The sequence below is a fragment of the Hydra viridissima genome, unplaced genomic scaffold (genome assembly GCF_058129835.1).
Source record: "Hydra viridissima isolate aposymbiotic clone 2 unplaced genomic scaffold, HvirCarnegie_v1 scaffold_7, whole genome shotgun sequence".
In the NCBI taxonomy this organism is placed as follows: domain Eukaryota; kingdom Metazoa; phylum Cnidaria; class Hydrozoa; order Anthoathecata; family Hydridae; genus Hydra; species Hydra viridissima.
Genome location: NW_028324306.1, coordinates 16,326,117 through 16,344,868, shown reverse-complemented (window position 1 = coordinate 16,344,868; position 18,752 = coordinate 16,326,117). Strand labels below are relative to the sequence as shown.

The window sequence follows — 18,752 nt, the reverse complement described above, 5'->3', positions numbered from 1 at the left end:
TCAACTTAAGAATTTTCAAAAGTTAAGTAGTTTTATTTACTGGTAACCAAATAATTTTAGATTCATTTAACTTTTTGGAAAACTTTGAAAAGAATTCTTCTGCTAACCGCTCAATATTCAATTAATCGTGTTCCTATCGAACCAAACTTATGTTAAATGCTGTTAAGTGGGTATTCAAAAATGGAGAATTCTTCACATGCTTAAGTTGTCTTTACATATTTAAACGAAAGGCAATACTTATATTCATACAAAAGGCTTTACATATTTATATATAAAATATTGATAAAAAGTGTAAAGGCTGTTTCTGTGAGGAAGCTTTCCACAGAAAACCATGCATAACCAGTTTCGTTTAAAAATCAACCCCCGTCTCAAAGATTCATAAATTGCTTCAGGTTTACATTGTAAAAAGTCATTTAATATTTTATTATCACTTTTACATCTTTTACTTCTCTGTTACAGAGGTGGTGTGATCATCCATTCCAAGCAAGACAGTAAAGAGTATTCTGAGCTACTCGGCTCCTGAAAGTAATATGGTTTTAGAAGTTCATTGTAAATTATTACCAGTTTCGGTGCCAATGTACATCTCTATTATCAAATCTTTAACCATTCACTAAAGACTGCAAAAATATTTGAAAAAAGTGTAACTAAATGTTAACTATCTTCGAGTATGGCAAACTGTACGTTTCAAAAAATTTAATTTTCAATCGATATTTTCAATCGATATTGTACTTCATATAAAAACATTTTTGTCCAATAAAAATTTGAACGAATATTCTTAAATATGATTTTAAAAAAAGAATGAACATTACTGAAGAGAATTAGCTTGAACATTGCTGAGCGTTATAATAGTTTCTCCTGCTGAGAACTTCGTATCTCTATTTTACATATTATGCAGAACTCAATCGGAGATTCCGGGGTATTTTTAAAATGTACACTACCGTCCACAATTATTCGAATGACACTACATTTAAATGTTTTCTTTTATTTACAAATGTAGGGATAAATTAAAAAAGAAAATCACTTGAAATATATGCTCTATTAATATTAACTAAAGTTACATATCAAAAAAACTAATTTTAATTTGTAACTTGCTCATATCTATGTAGCCTTTAGCGGTAATGATCGTTTTACATATTCGTGGCATTCTGCTTAACAAACTTTCCAATTTTCGAAAGCCTATTTTATGTTACTCACTTTAAAATTTTTGCCACATTTTTTAACTCTTGGGCATTAATCTTTTGACATTTCTGTCGAATTCACTTCATAAAATTTCTCCAATATCGACTTCCTGAAAGGAAAGGCATAATTTTTTAAAACACCAAAATACACTTCTTTCGCCATCATTTCGTCTTTTTTAACAAAATTACCAGTTTTATTACTACCAAAACAACCCAACACCACTGACACTTTTCATGTTGTTTTGCCCACTGAAGTCTTTTTTAATTTTTGGGTCGAAGAAGCGGTTTTCTTGCGGCTACTCTACCACCAACCACTGTTTCCATCAATTGCCTCTTCACTGTAGTCACAGATATTTGATCTTCTCTGGAACTATTCACACCATTTGTATTTTCTGGGGCAGTTAATAGCCTATTTCTTTTACTAGTGGCAACATTTCTCAGTCTTCAGTAGCAATAATAAATAATTCATTAACGTCCTGATCATTTCCAATTGACCACACTTCCAGTCTCTTCCTTCTTTTTTATATTCCATACCGTTGAAATGGAAATTTTTTTTTTTTTTTTGCAATTTGTCCTATTGAATATTTTTCTTATTACAATGTGAATATTTTTTTGACACAGTCAAGAAATGGTATTTTGAATTACTGTTTAGATTTGCCGATTCAGAAAACCTAGAGTAACGTGACTTACCCTACAAAAGTCTGTTTTTATATATTATTTTTAGAATTTAAGCTCTCCGCTGTTTTATATCACTATTAGTTGATGCTAAAAAAAAATTATGAAGGAGTAACTCTTTTGGCCTAGAACGCTCAAAGTCTTTCATATCAACTTGTTTTTAGTCGCCTCCACTAGAGAGAGAACTTTTTCTTAAAAGCCTTTTAAACTCTTTATTTATCGTAAATAAAAACGTGCGTTCTATTGGTGAATTTGGAATCGAATGTTAAAGTTTTTTAATGATGAACTTGGATTCGATTTTTATATCTTTTGCAATTAAAAAAAAAAAAAAAAAAGGAACCATATAAAAAAACAATACTAAACACAAAAAAGGATTCGAATGCATAATAAAGTTCGATTTAGAATTTTAAAAAATTTATTACATTTTTTGTTCAACCTACTAAAACTGCGTCAAACCTTCCAAGGTAATGCATATTACTCTTATTCAAGAAGCTTTGAGTGCGGCAATAAATTTTCTTAACGAGCGCAAACATTTCTTAATCCACATAAAGATTTGCATCCTATTTTGTAAAATTTAGCTTCTTTCAACTGACAACTTGGTATACATAATGGTTTAAATTCGATCTTCAGCAACTTAGCTGACATACTTTTGGCAAAGTTATCTAAAAAAAAGTTCGTGCTTACCCAACAGCGTTTAAATTGGCACAAAAAAAAGTTAATATTTGAAATTAGACCAATTGAGCAAAACTAGTTGAACAAACCAATTGTTGACTGGGTTTATTACTAAAAAAACAATGGAAATGATCTATATATTTTTATTAAAAAAATATATATATTTTTTTATATAATAAATATATATATTTTATAAGATATATATATATATATATATATATATATATATATATATATATATATATATATATATATATATATATATATATATATATATATATATATATATATATATATATTCAAATGTTTATCTAAAATCCAAAAGTCATAAATTCAAATAACTCTGTATTTGGATAATTTCACTGATCTCTATAATAACTGGACAGCGCAATTCCGAGCAAAACTTCTCATTTTTTGACGCCAAAATCGCCATATTGGAAAGCCCCAAAAATTTTAATAACGTAAGCTCTAAGTTCTGTTTTTTGGCTTATCGCTTTATCGCTTTATCGCACATATCAGATTTCAGCGTTCTGGGGCTTTCCAATATGGCGATTTTGGCGTCAATTTTGATATTAAAGATGCCCTATCCAGTTATTATAGAGAATATTATAGACTATTTTCTTTAAGTTTTTTTTCCTTGTTCATACACACACACACACACACACACACACACACACACACACACACACACACACACACACACACACACACACACACACACACACACACACACACACACACACACACACATATAACTATATTTGCAGATGTTTTGGTAAACGGAGGATGCATATGTTAATAAAAAAATTACCAAAATAATGAGTTCTTTGTGATCTTAAAAGATGTTTCCCATATAGTGAAATAACTAAAGAGGTTTTTAACTACGAAAAAAAGAAATCGAAAGTTTCAGGCTAATATATTTTCAGGAAAAAAATTAATGATTGTATGGATCCAGCACAGTGGCGTACCTAGGGTAAATAGCGCCTGGGGCAAACACCGATCTCGCGCCCCTCTTCCCCCACATAAAGTGCTTAATTACAATTTTTTAATAAATGATGACACAAACTTTATTTTATATAATATATTTATTTTATATGATACATTATTTCTTAATTTATTTTATACAATTCTCGCTTATTGTATCGCAACCAAGCCTCTTTTGCGCCCCTTTCAGGCTGGCGCCCATGGCACGTGCCCTGCCTGCCCTACCCTAGATACGCCACTGATCCAGCAAGCACACAACGTTGAACACAACGTTGAAATAACGCTGATCGATGTTGATTAACGTTATTTCAACCTTGTTTCAACGTTTTTTGCTTGCTGGGGAGTCATGTTTCCATTTTTTCAAACCCTTTTTTTTTTTTCCTTGTTCACATTTTCATCTTTATCTAAAAAAAAAATATTAATTTTATTCCACCGTGACAATTTAATTGGCTTTTTTATAAAGCTTTTGTTTCAAATATTTTTATAACGTGCTTTTTGTTTCAATAGATTTCTTAAGCGGTACTTCGAATTTCAAAAGTTTTTAGTTCGAACGAGGTGGTACGTATCGTTGTATGTTGGAAACAATGCAGAGAAAGAGATAAGTTTGCTCACCGTTTTTCCATTTGTAGTATGAGAAACTAACGGCAAGACTACCTAAATCTGCCAAAAAAACTTCTTATAGATTCAAAGAATTAAAAAAATTATTGTTGTCGAATAACATATAAAAAAAAAATTTTCATGCAAATATATAAAATATGAATACAAAACCCAAAATCTTTATAATTTTTTTTATAAATTATCTGCTCAAGTATGTAAATGTAAATTAAAAAGTTAATATAAATTAAAAAGAATAAAATGTAGTGTTAAAAAACGCGTCTTCTAATTTTTTTTTTTTCTGTAACCGGTTCGCTGTGGATATTTGTTTGAAGTCGAGTGAAATGGGTAGGCAGTTTTTTAGATTATTTGATCAATTTAGTAGTGTTTCTATTCGTATTGATGATTACCGCACAATATATCAGTTATAGTTTAAGTCATGAAATTTAAGATCGAAATAATAAGTTTTAATGTTACATGGAACTCGAGTCAAAAGTTTTATAAGAAAGCGCCAGAAATTAACGCTTTAATTTGAATTTTCAGCTACATATCTGACCAATCAAATGATTTTATTTCTTAAATACTTTAACGCGTTCACAGGGAGTGATTTAACGACCGTTTAATGTTTTTCTTCAAAGAAAACTTTTAGAGACACATGCATCCGAAAGGCTAACGGCAGCAAAATAAAACTATTTTAATTCGGGCCTTACTTATGTTTTTATAACTTTGTTTCGGACAAACCTCATTTTACTTTTTTGTGATTAAAGAGAAAATTTATAGCTAAATTAAGATTTTTATAATTTAATTCTTACTCAAAAAATAGTTCTTTAAAAGTTAAAATATAACTTAAAAACTGTACGCATTTGTTTATTTATAAATTACAATCGTTTTTAAATATCAAACCGTTGAATAAAAAACGGCTATTATAAAAGAGACATGCTTGACATAATAAGATAGTATGATGTCAAAGATCAACAAAGCCTTTCAGCTAAATTACAGCCTAAAGCATTTTGTTACTTTAATAAGGTAACCTTTGACTCGATTTTTCAAAAATATTTCAATGGTCGTGAGAATTTAAAAAACTTTAAACCAATGAATAAAAGCTTTACTATTTTTTTAATTGTGTGCTTTGCATTTTTCTCAATTTTATAACCAAATGACATGAAGTACATAAAAAAGTAATCGAAACGCACCTGACGAACACACTGAAAATTAATACATCTCTGGCGGGAAAATTTAATAGCATATTAACATTAGTCACGCGGCACGACGAGAACAAATTTTTCTTAAAGTTTGTATATTTGAGTTTTTTTTTACTTGCTAAACTCCTTTAATCTATCAATATTATCAATACATAGGAAATCTGAATAAACCATCAGCATTTTAAAATATGAGAACGTGGCTCTATTTCTAGTAGCTATTTAGTACAATTGCTAATCTCCAGACTCATTTTTGTCAGCACCGAAGTGGCAAAAGCTTTATTTTTAGTGGTTATTATGCTAAAAACATGATAAACGACGTGTTTTCCTCCTTTTCTAATCAAAATATTTTTAATCATTCGAACATGGAAAACGTTATATCTTTTCGAAGATCGCATAACTATTTTTCTTATCGCCCGGCGTTTGAGTATTCTCTCCGCTCAACAGAATCGTCTGGCAACACAGTCTCAGTAGGATCGGTGGGAAATCACACCATGCATGATCAACGCTCAATAACTCCTCTTAAACATCGCAATGGAGTCGCAACACAAAAGAATGCGTTTTACGAACTTTCCACAATGAAGCATCTTGGATCTAACAATAACGAAATCAATTCACGACAAGGTAGAATTCTAAAGATAGCCTCTTTTTAGTTGAATATGTCGTTTCGTATGATTCTTTTTCAAAAATGTTTTTTTTTTTTTAATAGTGTTTAGGCGATTTGCGGTCTAGTTTTAAAATAAATATATATAGTTGTCGCGAGTTATTTAATAATGGTTAATGTACAGCTCAGAAACTATATTGATATTTCATAACGAAAATTTGCTACTTATTGCTACCGTATTCTATATTATAATATACTTTAATTTATAGTTAAAACTCCAAAAGTTTGTGCCAAAATAAGCCCTATGTATTTATTAACTAGAATTTTTAAAATATTTTTAAGCTAAATGTATATAAGTTTAAAAAAATTAATTTCTAATTGGTAAATTTTTTTATTTTAATCAATTTTTATTAAATATTTAAACTGATTCTTTTGCCCAGAAATAACACATGGCCACTATGTGCTGGTATTCATAGTATTAATATTAACAGCAAAATATCTCAATTCTATCAAATGGTTTGTCCATATGTCTTGAATTAATGATGAATGAAATAATACTTGACCAGAAGCAAATAGCTATACATGCTTTAATCTATCTATACATATAGATAAACATGATTATTTAATATCTGTGCATATGTATATGTATATATGTGTATATATATGTATGTATGTATGCATGTATGTATGTATGTATATGTTTATTGTTTATATATTTATTTAAATATTGTATGTTTATTTGTTTTTTATTTTTAAATTTAATGCATTTATGTTATGAATATTGCTAGCTATTTAAGCACAATGATTGACATGATTTAATATAATCATTACACTGAAACAGTATATAAGTTCACATAGCTTAAGTAAGTCAATTTAATAAAGTGTTGAAAATAAATATTTGAAATTTTAATGCCCAATATTATGCCCAATACTTTGAAAAATTATACAGAGCAATGTGTTGAGAATTTGAATTTTGCAAGTTACTGAGAGATGTGTATTGTGTATGATAAATCAGTTGGCCTGCTATTAGTATAAGTTGGTCCATCACCCACTCTCCATGCATTGATCTCTCATAGGTTTTTGGTAGTGAACCTTGAAAATAACTTTTTTAATTGTGCATTTGGATATTTTCTTTGTTGCATTTTGAAGAGATTTTTTACTAAGAACTTAACTCTTCTGACTCAGTGGTTGCCATTTTGGTTTATTTATATATAAATTTTGAATAAACACTGTTAATTTTAAGTGTTAGATTTAAAAAAAATCTTACAAGCAAATAGTTTGATAAACAATGTAATGACTGCTCCTGTTGAATCTGTGAGCGTGCCAGAGGAGCTGACTGACAAGAACACCTCTGTGTTGCTTTCTTCAAGTGATACTCTGGTTTCAAAAGGAGAGGCAAACCTTAATTTTCATAATACAGAGCAAAATATATCACATCAATTACAGAGTTCTTTGGCGCATCTAGGTGCGCCACAAGCTTTGGAAATTTTCTCACAAGTTTTTCAACTTGCAACTAACCCTTTACTTCGCTCGCAACTGCCACAAACGTTTGGAGAGAATAGTGGTATTAATAGTAATTCCACAAAGGGTGTTGCTTATCAAAGAAAGTTGAAAATGGAAGAATTGTATAAATGGCGAGTGTGGACTCCATATACTGTCCCAGTGATGAAAGCTAAAGGGGATACAGGTATTGCTGAAAAGCTCTCCAACCATTTCCATCAAATCAGTTTCATGATTGCGCTAATAATAAAATAAGTTGAAACAAACTACTTCAGTTATAAAATATTTTTTTAGCTTTTGACAACCACAATATGCCACCTTCTAAGGTGGTGCACTGCCGTGCGGTTGCTGATGGTTGCAAAGAAACAGATTTGGTGCAAATCATGCGGCCATTTGGAAGTATCAGGTATTTATAATTTGTAAATGTTTTTGATAACTTTATGAAGTATTTTCATTAAATTTAATTTAAGTATTGTGTTAATAGTTAAGTTAAATTTTTCTTTTATTTATCTAAAGTTAAAAAGATTTATTTTGGGTTTTTTTTTAAGAGCACTAACATTAATGCCTAAGTTACGTCAAGCTCTTGTTGAATACGAGGTAAGGTTTAATTTTTCATTCAAGTAAGATCATTCATTTAAAATTAGATCTTTATTTAAATATGATAAATTATTATTAATTATAATAATTTATCATATTTTATCATATTTTATCATAATATTGGTAAAATACTTTTAAATGTTTAACTTTATTAAGCTTATATATACAAACACATGGTTGTTAATAACAAAACAGTTGTTAACAACAATATTCTAGCCATCTAAATTTTTAGTTTCATTTTACTATTATTAAACAAATTTATTTTATTGCTAAAATTGTATTAACTTTTAACTTATAACTTTTTGTTTCTATACTTTCAAGAGATTTGCTAGAATAATTTGTTCCACCATCTAAGTAAAATATTTTTGCTAGTCATCCTCATCAAGTTACAGATTGATATTTACAGCTCTTAGTATGTTATATATATATATATATATATATATATATATATGAGAGAGAGAGAGATCTAAATAATAAACTCAAAGAAATATGAAAAAACATTTAAAAACTAAAGTGTTAAATATGACTATTTTATAGTAAAGTTTTTTTTGTTTTTTTTGTATGCTTTTTTGCCTCTTTGCTTTTTGTGTCTTAAAATTTATTTATGTAGTTGAATTATTCTTGAATTGAACAAGTTTTAAAAAATACATCCTTTTTTTATTTATTTTTTTACTATTTTAGGAATTAGAATCAGCTATAGCTTGTGTTACCTATGCTCAAGTATGTTGTTTCCCTCAAATTTCTTTCTTAGATTTCCAAATATTTTTAACATCATCATTTTTTAACTAGTTACTTTTTTGCTAAGATCCAACCTGTGCTTATTTTTATTTTTTTACTAAGATCAAACCTGTGCTTATTTTTTTACTAAGATCCAACCTGTGCTTATTCTTGGTCGCCAAATGTATGTTAATTATTCCAAAAGTACTGAAATAAATAGGCAAGTTTTTTTCAAAAATAATATTTGTTCTTTTAAAAATATTCAATTTTAATATATAATGAGTTTCTTTTTATTGATTTACTATTGTGGTTTACGATATTCTGCAACAAACTTATAATGTTAATTTTTAATGCATTTATTGATACCTGTGCTTTGATTAACTTTGTCCTGCATTATTAGCCAAGCTCTAAAAAAAATATTTTTAATTTATAAACTCTTTGCCAGATTAAATAATAATGTACTTGAAGAATAAAACTTAATTCTATGATGATTGCATTTTCAAGTTAAATAACAAAAAATGGCCAAAATTGATTTAGTCAATTCTTGGTATATAATGAGATGTAAAATTATTCAAAACATGAGTATTAATTCCATGCATTTGAACCTAACATTTTAAGTTTTAATGGCACAGATTGCCTCAATGCAATATGATATATCATTAAAAATGATTTTTTATTTAGGGACTTTAGTAATTCCAATGCATCTGTTGGGCAAGCACCAACAAACATTTTGTTGTTTACAATTATTAATGCTATTCATCCTGTAAATGTGGAAACAGTTAAAAAAATTTGTTTGCAACATGCAGAAGTTCAGCGAATTGTTATTTTTCACAAGAACGGTTTGCAAGCTCTTGTTGAATTTTTATCTGTTGATGATGCACAAAGAATACAGCAGGCATTAAATGGTTGTGACATTTTTGCTGGTTGTTGTACACTAAAAATCGACTTTTCAAAGGTAAATTTGTTTGGATATTTATGATATATTTTATGAAAAAATTATTTAAAGTTAAAAAATTAATGTTGTTTATTTATTATATGTTGCATCAGATTTCATTCTTTTTTTTTATGTTTTTTATTTAGCTCAAATTTATAATTCATACTAAATCTTATAAAAATTTTAGGAGTTAAAAGCCTTTACTATATTCTTGTTTAGACAGGCAGGTTAAATGTGCATGCGAACACTACAGAAACATATGATATTGAAATAGAAAAACGTAAGAGAGGAGGTTTGTTTTTTGCTCCAGTGTTCAAATTTATTTGTATGCAAATAAAAGTTGCAACTGCAATTTTTATAATTATAATTATTGCTACAAATAAAAACTTTTTTGAACCCTGAGTTACATTAAAGTTATGTTGAAGAGGCTTTTTTTGCATGTCTGTATATTTTGTTAAATATAGTAGTTTAAATTAAAAGTTTCTGAAGCAAGAACAGATTTGATATTCTTATAAGAAAAAACTAAAAAGATTAGATAAACAAAAGAGAAAATTTAAACAAAACAACAAAAGTGATGAAAGACGAGTGTTAAATAATTGAGAAACTGCAAATGTCTAAAGTTTATTTCTAAACTTAATTATAAATATAATTTTTGTAATTTTTATGGTATTTAAACTAAAAATAGATGAAGTTTCTGTTACAATGATTTAAAAAGTTTAACTTTTAAGGAAGTTTTTCTGAGAAAGAAAACGAAAGTAGACTGGAACACTATTCATCATTAAATTATCATAATAGTAATTTAATGGTAAATGGAGAAAGTTTTAAATTCATTTTTACTTATGATAGTGTACAAGTTGCATGTATAGTTTATAAGCAAATTTGATTTTTTTATTTTGTTTTAATATATTCTCCTAAAAATTCAATGTACTGTCCAACTGCTTCTTCTGTCATTCTACTCCATCTCAGTAGTGCGATTCCAAAAAATCTGCAAATTACTGATTCATGGCTACCTTAGGTTCCTCTATCCTTAGGTTCTTTATCTGACAAAAATAGTTTTAGTGATTTTTGCATTATTTTAATAAAAAGTTAATACTTTTGTAAACTTTTCTTTTATAAATTGCTGCGTACAGATAGTTTTGAATTTTCCGAGCTGGTTGTTTTAACTTTCTCAAAATATTCAATCAGAAAAATTCCTTTTGAAACCCAAAAAAAACAGTTGCTGTAACCTTTTCTATTGGTTGTTCATTTTTTTATCTTCTGAGCTGAACATCCAACTTCATTCTATCGTAAACATTCCTTTTTAAAATTATAATTGTGTATATCTCATCTCTGTGGTTACAAAATCACATGTAAATTTGGTTTTTCTTTTTCTAATGAGCCAAAAATTCAGTTTTTTGTTTAATTGTTATTATATGCAACAGTACATTTTGAAGCAACTTTTCTATATGTAGTTATTAGTTATTCATGTAAAATTAGGTGCACTTGAAACCTTTGGTAGTTTTACTTTCACATCTAATCATGCTAAGATGTTAACAAATTTATTGTATTTGCTCAATTTACTATTTGTTGCTGCAGTTTTTGGACATCTAGTGTATGGATTATCAAGTTTGTGTTAGAATTTAAATTCATCGCAATGTCAAATCCTCTCATCTCATTATTAATGGTTGGAAATGAAGGAGCAAATTCATTTTATATTTTGCCACATTTCAGTTTCAGTTGTCAATCAGCTCTCCTAAAGGAATAATTTATTCACTGGATGACATATTCATGTTTCTTTAAAAGAGTGGCATAAAAATGCTGTTTCTTCTACTGTTTCCAGATACTATTTAAAAAAAAGTAACATCTAGAAACATCTCATGCAACCTGTAATAAGCTTTTTAAGCAAAGTTCTTTTTTCATTGTTGCAATAAAAATTTCCTTCAAAAAACATTTCAATCATATTCAAAAGCATATTGTTAAAAATTTTTTCTCATACATTGCAAACATCATGCAAATTAATCTATATTTTTTTACATAAATGTTTTAGCATAACAGGTATTGATGTAATTGTATCAAATAATAATGAATATTTATTGTTTTATTTACAGTAATGGTTGAAAACTGTTTAATGCTTTTTCCTTTTTTAGGTTCATTGTTATCATTAATTAATAATTCGGATACTAGCCCCATGTTTGCTCAAGCAGCAATGGCTTCAGCATTTTCTCAGACTAGTGTAGGAAAATCAATGCAGTCTTTATCAGGTTCATCTACTTAGCTTTTGTTTTGTATATAGACAAACAAGAACTGTATATAAGTTTCTGGGTTTCTGTCTCAAGATGTTGTTTTTGTTGGCTAAAAATATTGATACCTCAATTGATTTTCTAAAACAAAAAGTTTAATTCAAAGTTTGCTAAGCATTTACAGATCTAAAAAAGTCTTGCATGTTGCTTATAACATAATTGCTTAAGGCAGAGTATCCAGTATTTCTGCTCTTTGACCAGTAGTTTATTTTAATTTTTCTAAGTTATATATATTTTCTATTTAGATATATTTAGCAATTCTAAAGCATCAAATATTGAAAATGGAAAGTTGAGTGCTGATGTTATTGCTGCTCTACTTGCTAGCGCAGCAAGTTTTCCACAAATGCAAAGTAAGATATTTCATAAATCTTGTATAATTATTTTAAATGTTACACAATTTTAAAATGCACAATTAAAATTAAGTTGTTACTAATTTTTATTTGTACAAAATGTTAATACACAATGTGAGGGAGTTAGTATTTGAGAAATGCTTTTCACATGGGCTTGATTTTTTTTCTTAAAAGTTTGAGATTCTTATAAAGAGTTTGTCAAATAACACAAACTCAATTTATAAATCTCAAACTTTTCTTTTGATGTAAGCAAAGTTATGTTGATTTTAACAAGATGTTCTTCACTTTATTGATTTTTTTGTTATTGATAATTTGTATAAAAAAGTCTTTTATACAAATTTTTATACTATATGAACACAATGCAGAAAGTCCTCAATCTTCATCTTAACATCTCAAATTTGCTGTTTTTTATTAATTCCTTTTCTGCTTTTCCACTTGAATTATTTTAAAAAAGAGTAGCATGTTTTTTTCTTATTTTTCTGTCAGATATTATTACAAAGTTGTTAAGCAATGAAAGTAATCCTCAGGTTTCACATTCTGGTTCTTCCCCAGGTATTAAAATAATATTTTTACTTTTTTGTTACTTTTATTGTCATTTAATGTTGATTCAGTTTAAGAGTTGACATTTTTCTTATTCTGGATTTTGTAGAGGATATTTTAAGTGAGTTTTTAACTTTACTTTTTAGGTATTGGTACTCTTCTTTCATCTGGAATGGACTCCTCAATAGATAATGATTCAGGTTCAAGTATGAATTCAAATATTAGCCGTACTACTCTTTTGAATCAGCAACCAAGTTTGACTGAACCACATCCATCACAATTTTCTGCAATTGGCAGCGCCCTAAGCCTCGGTAGCGTTTTTTATTTTACCAAAATGTTTTTGATATCAATAAAGAGTTTCTGTAGTTCTAGCATAAAAAATTATGCTTTTATAGATACTTATATGAAATATATGATAGTTATATAAAATTATGCTTTTATATATACAACTTGTTGTAATAGCTATAAAGTATAATATTATAATTATAATATCATACTGTTCAAATTTAGTAACACAATACACTTTTCTGATGCTAAGTTTTAGTCATTGTATACCTCATTTCTTTTGATAGCTGGTGGAGAAGGTTGTGTTGCAATGGTGTATGGTGTAAACCATGAAAAAATGAATTGTGACCATCTTTTTAATTTGTTTTGTCTCTATGGAAATGTTGTTAAGGTATATATTTTTATCATACACAGTTAATTAAAATCATTTCTTACTATTTGAAATAATTTTTAGATGTTTATTGAAAAAAAGAACACCATATTGCTGCTTGAACTTTTCAAAATATTTGTTTTTAATCCTTTTTTTTTTTTTTTTTTTTTTTTTTTTTTTTTTTTTTTTTGATAAAATTGTTAGTATATTTGTAAATTGTAGTATTCTGCTGCATTAAACCTGTTATGAAAACCACTATGCAGTTTGTTTGTTTGTTTTTTTTTTTAAAAAAAAACAAAAGTGTTTTGCCAAATTAATTGACAAATTTGACATAATATTCTCATCTGTAATTTTTTTCTTACTGAAAAACAATAAGTGTGATCTGTGATGTGTTTTACATTTCCTGAAATTTTTTAAATTATTTTGTTTTCTTTTAGGTTAAAACACTTGTTAACAAACCTGGCTCTGCAATGATACAATACACAGATAAAGTCTCAACTGACATCTCTATTAGGAATCTTAATAATCTGACATTGTTTGGTCAAAAGTTCCAACTATCGTGAGCTGTTTTTGTTTATGTAAATTAATCCAATTCTTTCTTCAAGTTTTTGAAACCGTTCTTGCTGATTAACTTGTTTTCTTAAAGGTTCTCAAAACATCCATTCATTGCTGACTCATCGCAGGTTACTCCTTTATTTGATGGTTCTCCTTCTGCTGTAAGTTACGCTGACTCACGAAACAATCGCTTTAAGTTCATTCCTGGTGGAGTAGACATATTCTCACGTATTCATCCTCCTTCAAAGGTCTTGCATTACTTTAATGCCCCTCCTGACTGCACAGAAGATCAGTTGACAAAAGTGTTTCAGATGCTTGGCTGTGAAATACCAATTAAGCAAGCAACATTTTCTAAAAGTATGTTAAAATATTTTAAAGGCCTTTTTTAATTTCACAGAAATCTTAATTCATGTGGACCCTGTAATCTATATTTATTAATTTGTTTGTCTGTAGTTAAAAGAAAATATTGATTTTCAGGTAACATGAAATCATCATCAGGTCTTCTAGAGTTTACTTCTGTACCTGCTGCTGTTGAAGCTCTTATACTAGCAAACCATTTCACAATGCACAGAGATAATACTTCTGGTAAGTTTAAAATTTCTCTCTTCACTTGTAAAACCTTTTAAATTACTTTAAATTAACTCTAAAAATCTAAATTTCATTAATTTTTACTACAGATCCATTTCATACGATTGAACAAAACAGCGCTGCATTCACACTTAAACTCGCCTTCTCTCCTAGTAATGCAATTAACAATTAAATAGTAATATTGACAAATATCTACCACTTTAACAACGACATGGTGTATGCAAGAAGATACCCTCAAAGTGTAAATAGTTTTTTACTTCAGTTGTTCGTCCAGACTTAATCACCAATCATTTATCCCTCAATGCAAGCCAATCATTCAGAATTATTTCACCGCCTGCAAAAGTATGCAGCCTACATGAATTTTAACGTATTTTTATCTCCCACTGACAAAGATTTGCACCCTATATAATGCCTGCAGTAACGCGTTACCCATTGTTTACATTTGGTTGATTTTTTTTTTCTTTTTTTTGACACGTATCTTAAAATTTCTTTGAGTATTTTATCTGATTCATTCAAAGAGATCTTATATTTATTATTTTCATTTTTAAGTTAAAAAAAAGTTAGAATTTATATGTAAAGTGTTTATAAGCTTGACAGCTTTTATTTTTTTGGTACAAACGTTTGTGTATATAAATATATATTATATATTGCATAATAACATTTAATGGTTTCTGTTTGTTCTGAGAAAATTTTCAAATAACCCAGACCAGTTCTAGAGAAAAACCAAATCAGCAAGTATTTGCAGGTGTAAAGAAATCTACGTTTTATACTTTGAATGGTTTCATTCGGGCGTCTTTGAAATAATGAAGAGAATGTTGTGTTGCTATCACTATGAGTGACCACCAATCGATTATGTGTTAGGAAAAATTATACGTGCATGTAAAACATGCGCGATTGAAAATTTACATACAGTTTTTTGTGAGTGTTTACGCGCGCCATATATTATTCTCTCTTCATGACTTTGATGTATTTTTAATTTTTAAAGCTTTTTAAATGTAAGGATTCGCGGGAAATTTTATGAAGTCTAAAAGTTTTATGGCAGTTTTTAAGTTTTTTTCAATTTGTAAGACTTCAGAGTTCTACCATTATGTCAACAATTTTAAAAAACTTCAACGCCGTCAGGAAATTGAATTTTGCTTTTGTTTTTGTTTTGAGACGATTTTCAAACTTTGCATTATGTTCTACGTTGGTGATATTCGTTTGTATTGTTGTTTGTTAATCTTTGTTACTTTTTTTCGTTTTTATTTTCTACGAAGTCGCTTATTTGTATCCTACGATATTTTATTAACTTAGTTATTAATATCAATTATTTTATGGGTCACAAAGAGGGAGATGTAGCCGCTTTTTAATTATAATCCACGTGGCGTGATCACATAGTGAAACGTTTTCATGAGAGTTTCTCATTTTTCGATATAAATATTGTAAATACGTTGTTCATTGAAGTTTTACTGTTGTAGAAAGTTACGTATTTTGCATGTTTTGCGAATAAATAGCTAATTGGTTTTCGATGTATTGCCTTTTTTATGCTCTAATTTACCATTGATCACTCGTTTTCCCGAAGAATATAAAGCTATTGTTCCTATCTCCTCTCATCATTGATAGAAACTTAGTGTTATGCATCATTTGCATCGATTGTGTTTTTTAAATTTCTCTTTTAAGTGCGTTATAACATGGACGTATAAGAGATGGACATGCAACGTTATCGTTTTTTTTTTTTGTGAACCAAGCGTATTGTTGCAAATCTTTTGTTTTACACAATAGAAATTAAATTTTTATAAAGTCTGTCGGATTCGTTAAAAATTTTTGGTCTCGTCTAACTAGTCACATCAACTTTCTTTTACTTATCAAAGATAACAGCAATAGAACCAAGTTTTAAGCTACATAATTTTATATACGTAGATATTCTTAAGAAATAACGCTGATGATGAAAAGAAATTGAGATCATTTACTTGACTACTTTAGTACATGTATAACTTGAGATATAATGAATGATACAAAATGTCAACAAGTATTGCTGCTACCTAGAACACAATGGTTTCTTGTTCAGAAAACTACCGTGGTGTGACCTAACGAAGTCCTATGCTATAAGAAAGTCCTAATTTAAGAAATGACAAGTTTCGTATATATAAAAGAAAGATTTGTGGAAAATAATTTTGTTGTTTTAACTAGATATCTAGTTAGATAAAATAACTAAATTTTTTTTCTCTAAATGTTTATTTTATGTATACGAAATTTGTCATTTCTTTAATTAGAACTTTCTTAAAGCATAGGACTTTGTTAGGTCACACCACGGTACTTCATCTACTATATTGCTATAGACATCCAGTTTATAAATATTAAAGAATTTTCTATTTTTATGTTTGAAAATAGAAATATATACAGTTAAGGATAAAAATAACTTATACATAAAATGAATATAAATGCAATAAAAAAAAAATTTGTCACAGTTTTAAAGAATTTAGCAAAGCCAATTTATGACAAACCACAAGAATAACTAAGTATTTAATATTAACATAATATGATTTACCAGCTATATATAAACTAAATTTTATTTTAAAAAAACAAATGGGTTATTATGTGCTTTTTATGACAAACGAAGTAATGTGTAAAATTTGAAAAACGAAAACATAAAATATTTGGGCGCATTTTGCAAGATAATTATAAACTTGAATAACTTTTTAAAAAGTTTTGCTTTGTCAAATGAATTATAAAAAAACTTATTAGAAAATATACCTACTAAAAAAATAATGCGTTGTGGAATATATATTATGGAGATTATATATATTATGGAGATTATAGAGATGTAGAGGCAAAAAATGGTGACATGTCGGAAAAAATACACAAATTTAAGGCTGGTGAATGAAGGATCAAGGAATTGAATGAAATCAGATCTTGACAAAAAACTTTTTTATATTTTGCTATACTCTTTTTATTCATTTAAAAATTACTCTTACAGCACTATTTTAACTTTGGCAGACTTTGTTTATATGTAAAAAAGCTCCCAAATTTACAAATATTCATCTTGAAAAAATGATAAAATCTGATTTCCTTTACCTTGGTGTAATTTGTTTAGTAATTTGTCGACACGTGTAGTAGTTACATTATCCTGAACAGTCATATTAAACAAATTCTATAAAAGTTTAAGCTAATACCACGTAATCAGAGTTTCTGTTTTAAATCTGTCGGCAGCCATTTTAATAGATTTTTTGTTGACGGGTGAAAATTTAGAGTTTGTCCAAAACTTGCATGGCTTGCTGATTTCTGCGGCCTCTTGATGTTAAACAATGAGTTGCACAACCATCTCTTATATGTCCATGGTTATAGTATGCGAACGCGATTAAATTTATCCTTTAAGCGTGTCATTAAAATATGCGATGCCAGTTATTACCACATTTATAGCTAAACAAAATATTGATGAAGAAGTGCATAAGGCACAGTGACCTTAAACTCTGCTAAATTAAAACTGCATTTGTTTCAATAACCCTGCATCAGGTGGCCATTAATTGTGACTATAGCTTTTCACGAACAGTATTTTCTCTACCATAGCCCAAGTAGACTCTCCTCAAAGAAGAAACCAATCGCCTTACCGAGAATGTGGATTGAGACATGGATTGAGGGTATTGTCAATAAAATATGGTTTAAAAAAAAAACTTAAAAAAAAACTTTTAAAAAAAAAACTTAGAAAATTGTTGTTCTAAAAAAGAATTTCTTAAAAAAGCCAAGAAGACTGTTTTTCTAAAAAACTATTTTTTTTCACACTATTTATCATTTCTAAAGAGAATTCCTTTCTTCTATTTTCGTATACAGTAATGTGAGCAAATAATTGGTGTCTAAAAATGAACATCACCCCCTCGTAATATTGCTAGTTACGGGGGCTGCTTTATGGATTTATAGAGATTTACTTTCTTCGCGTCAGTTTTAAGTTGTGAATGAATTTTACTGTTAAAATGCAACGAGATTGCTAACTAAGTAGTTCATGATTAAAATACAAGAAAACCGTTAATAAGTAATTCATTATTCAAATGGAAGGAGACTGTTAACTGGTAATTTTTAATAAGCATCAAACAATCATCTCAATAATTTATTTTATGTTTCAGTTTTTTTTATCGGAGAACAACGTCATGAACTCGC

At 28.2% G+C, this 18,752-nt stretch overlaps 1 protein-coding gene across 6 annotated transcripts; it reads left to right on the top strand.

Annotated features, from left to right (window-relative positions):
- Window positions 1–3,883: 3,883 nt before the first annotated feature.
- On the top strand, window positions 3,884–16,129 carry LOC145183885 (heterogeneous nuclear ribonucleoprotein L-like). 6 transcript variants are annotated; one of them, XM_090093025.1, is made up of 16 exons: window positions 3,884–5,926; window positions 7,701–7,812; window positions 7,955–8,003; window positions 8,685–8,723; window positions 8,873–8,940; window positions 9,402–9,675; window positions 9,874–9,934; window positions 11,781–11,894; window positions 12,179–12,283; window positions 12,770–12,835; window positions 12,970–13,134; window positions 13,396–13,499; window positions 13,916–14,037; window positions 14,125–14,390; window positions 14,511–14,618; window positions 14,711–16,129. In XM_090093025.1, exons 1-16 carry the CDS (start codon window positions 5,611–5,613, stop codon window positions 14,791–14,793), a joined length of 2,052 nt encoding a protein of 683 aa, XP_089949151.1. In that variant the 5' UTR covers window positions 3,884–5,610; the 3' UTR covers window positions 14,794–16,129. The 6 variants fall into 6 exon arrangements, with proteins under 6 accessions (XP_089949151.1, XP_089949150.1, XP_089949153.1 ...); XM_090093024.1 differs by having other exon boundaries at window positions 9,874–9,946; XM_090093027.1 differs by lacking the exon at window positions 3,884–5,926 and adding an exon at window positions 6,968–7,593 and having other exon boundaries at window positions 11,781–11,831; window positions 12,248–12,283.
- Window positions 16,130–18,752: the final 2,623 nt, after the last annotated feature.

What these genes read in the sequence shown, in the direction of transcription:
- LOC145183885 (XM_080059361.2), top strand. Translation starts at nt 7,200, where the DNA reads ATGACTGCTCCTGTTGAATCTGTGAGCGTGCCAGAGGAGCTGACTGAC. An exon ending in CGGCCATTTGGAAGTATCAG is followed by an intron (nt 7,813 to 7,954) that starts GTATTTATAATT and finishes TTTTTTTTTAAG; the next exon opens with AGCACTAACATTAATGCCTA. An exon ending in CTTGTGTTACCTATGCTCAA is followed by an intron (nt 8,724 to 8,872) that starts GTATGTTGTTTC and finishes TTTTTTACTAAG; the next exon opens with ATCCAACCTGTGCTTATTCT.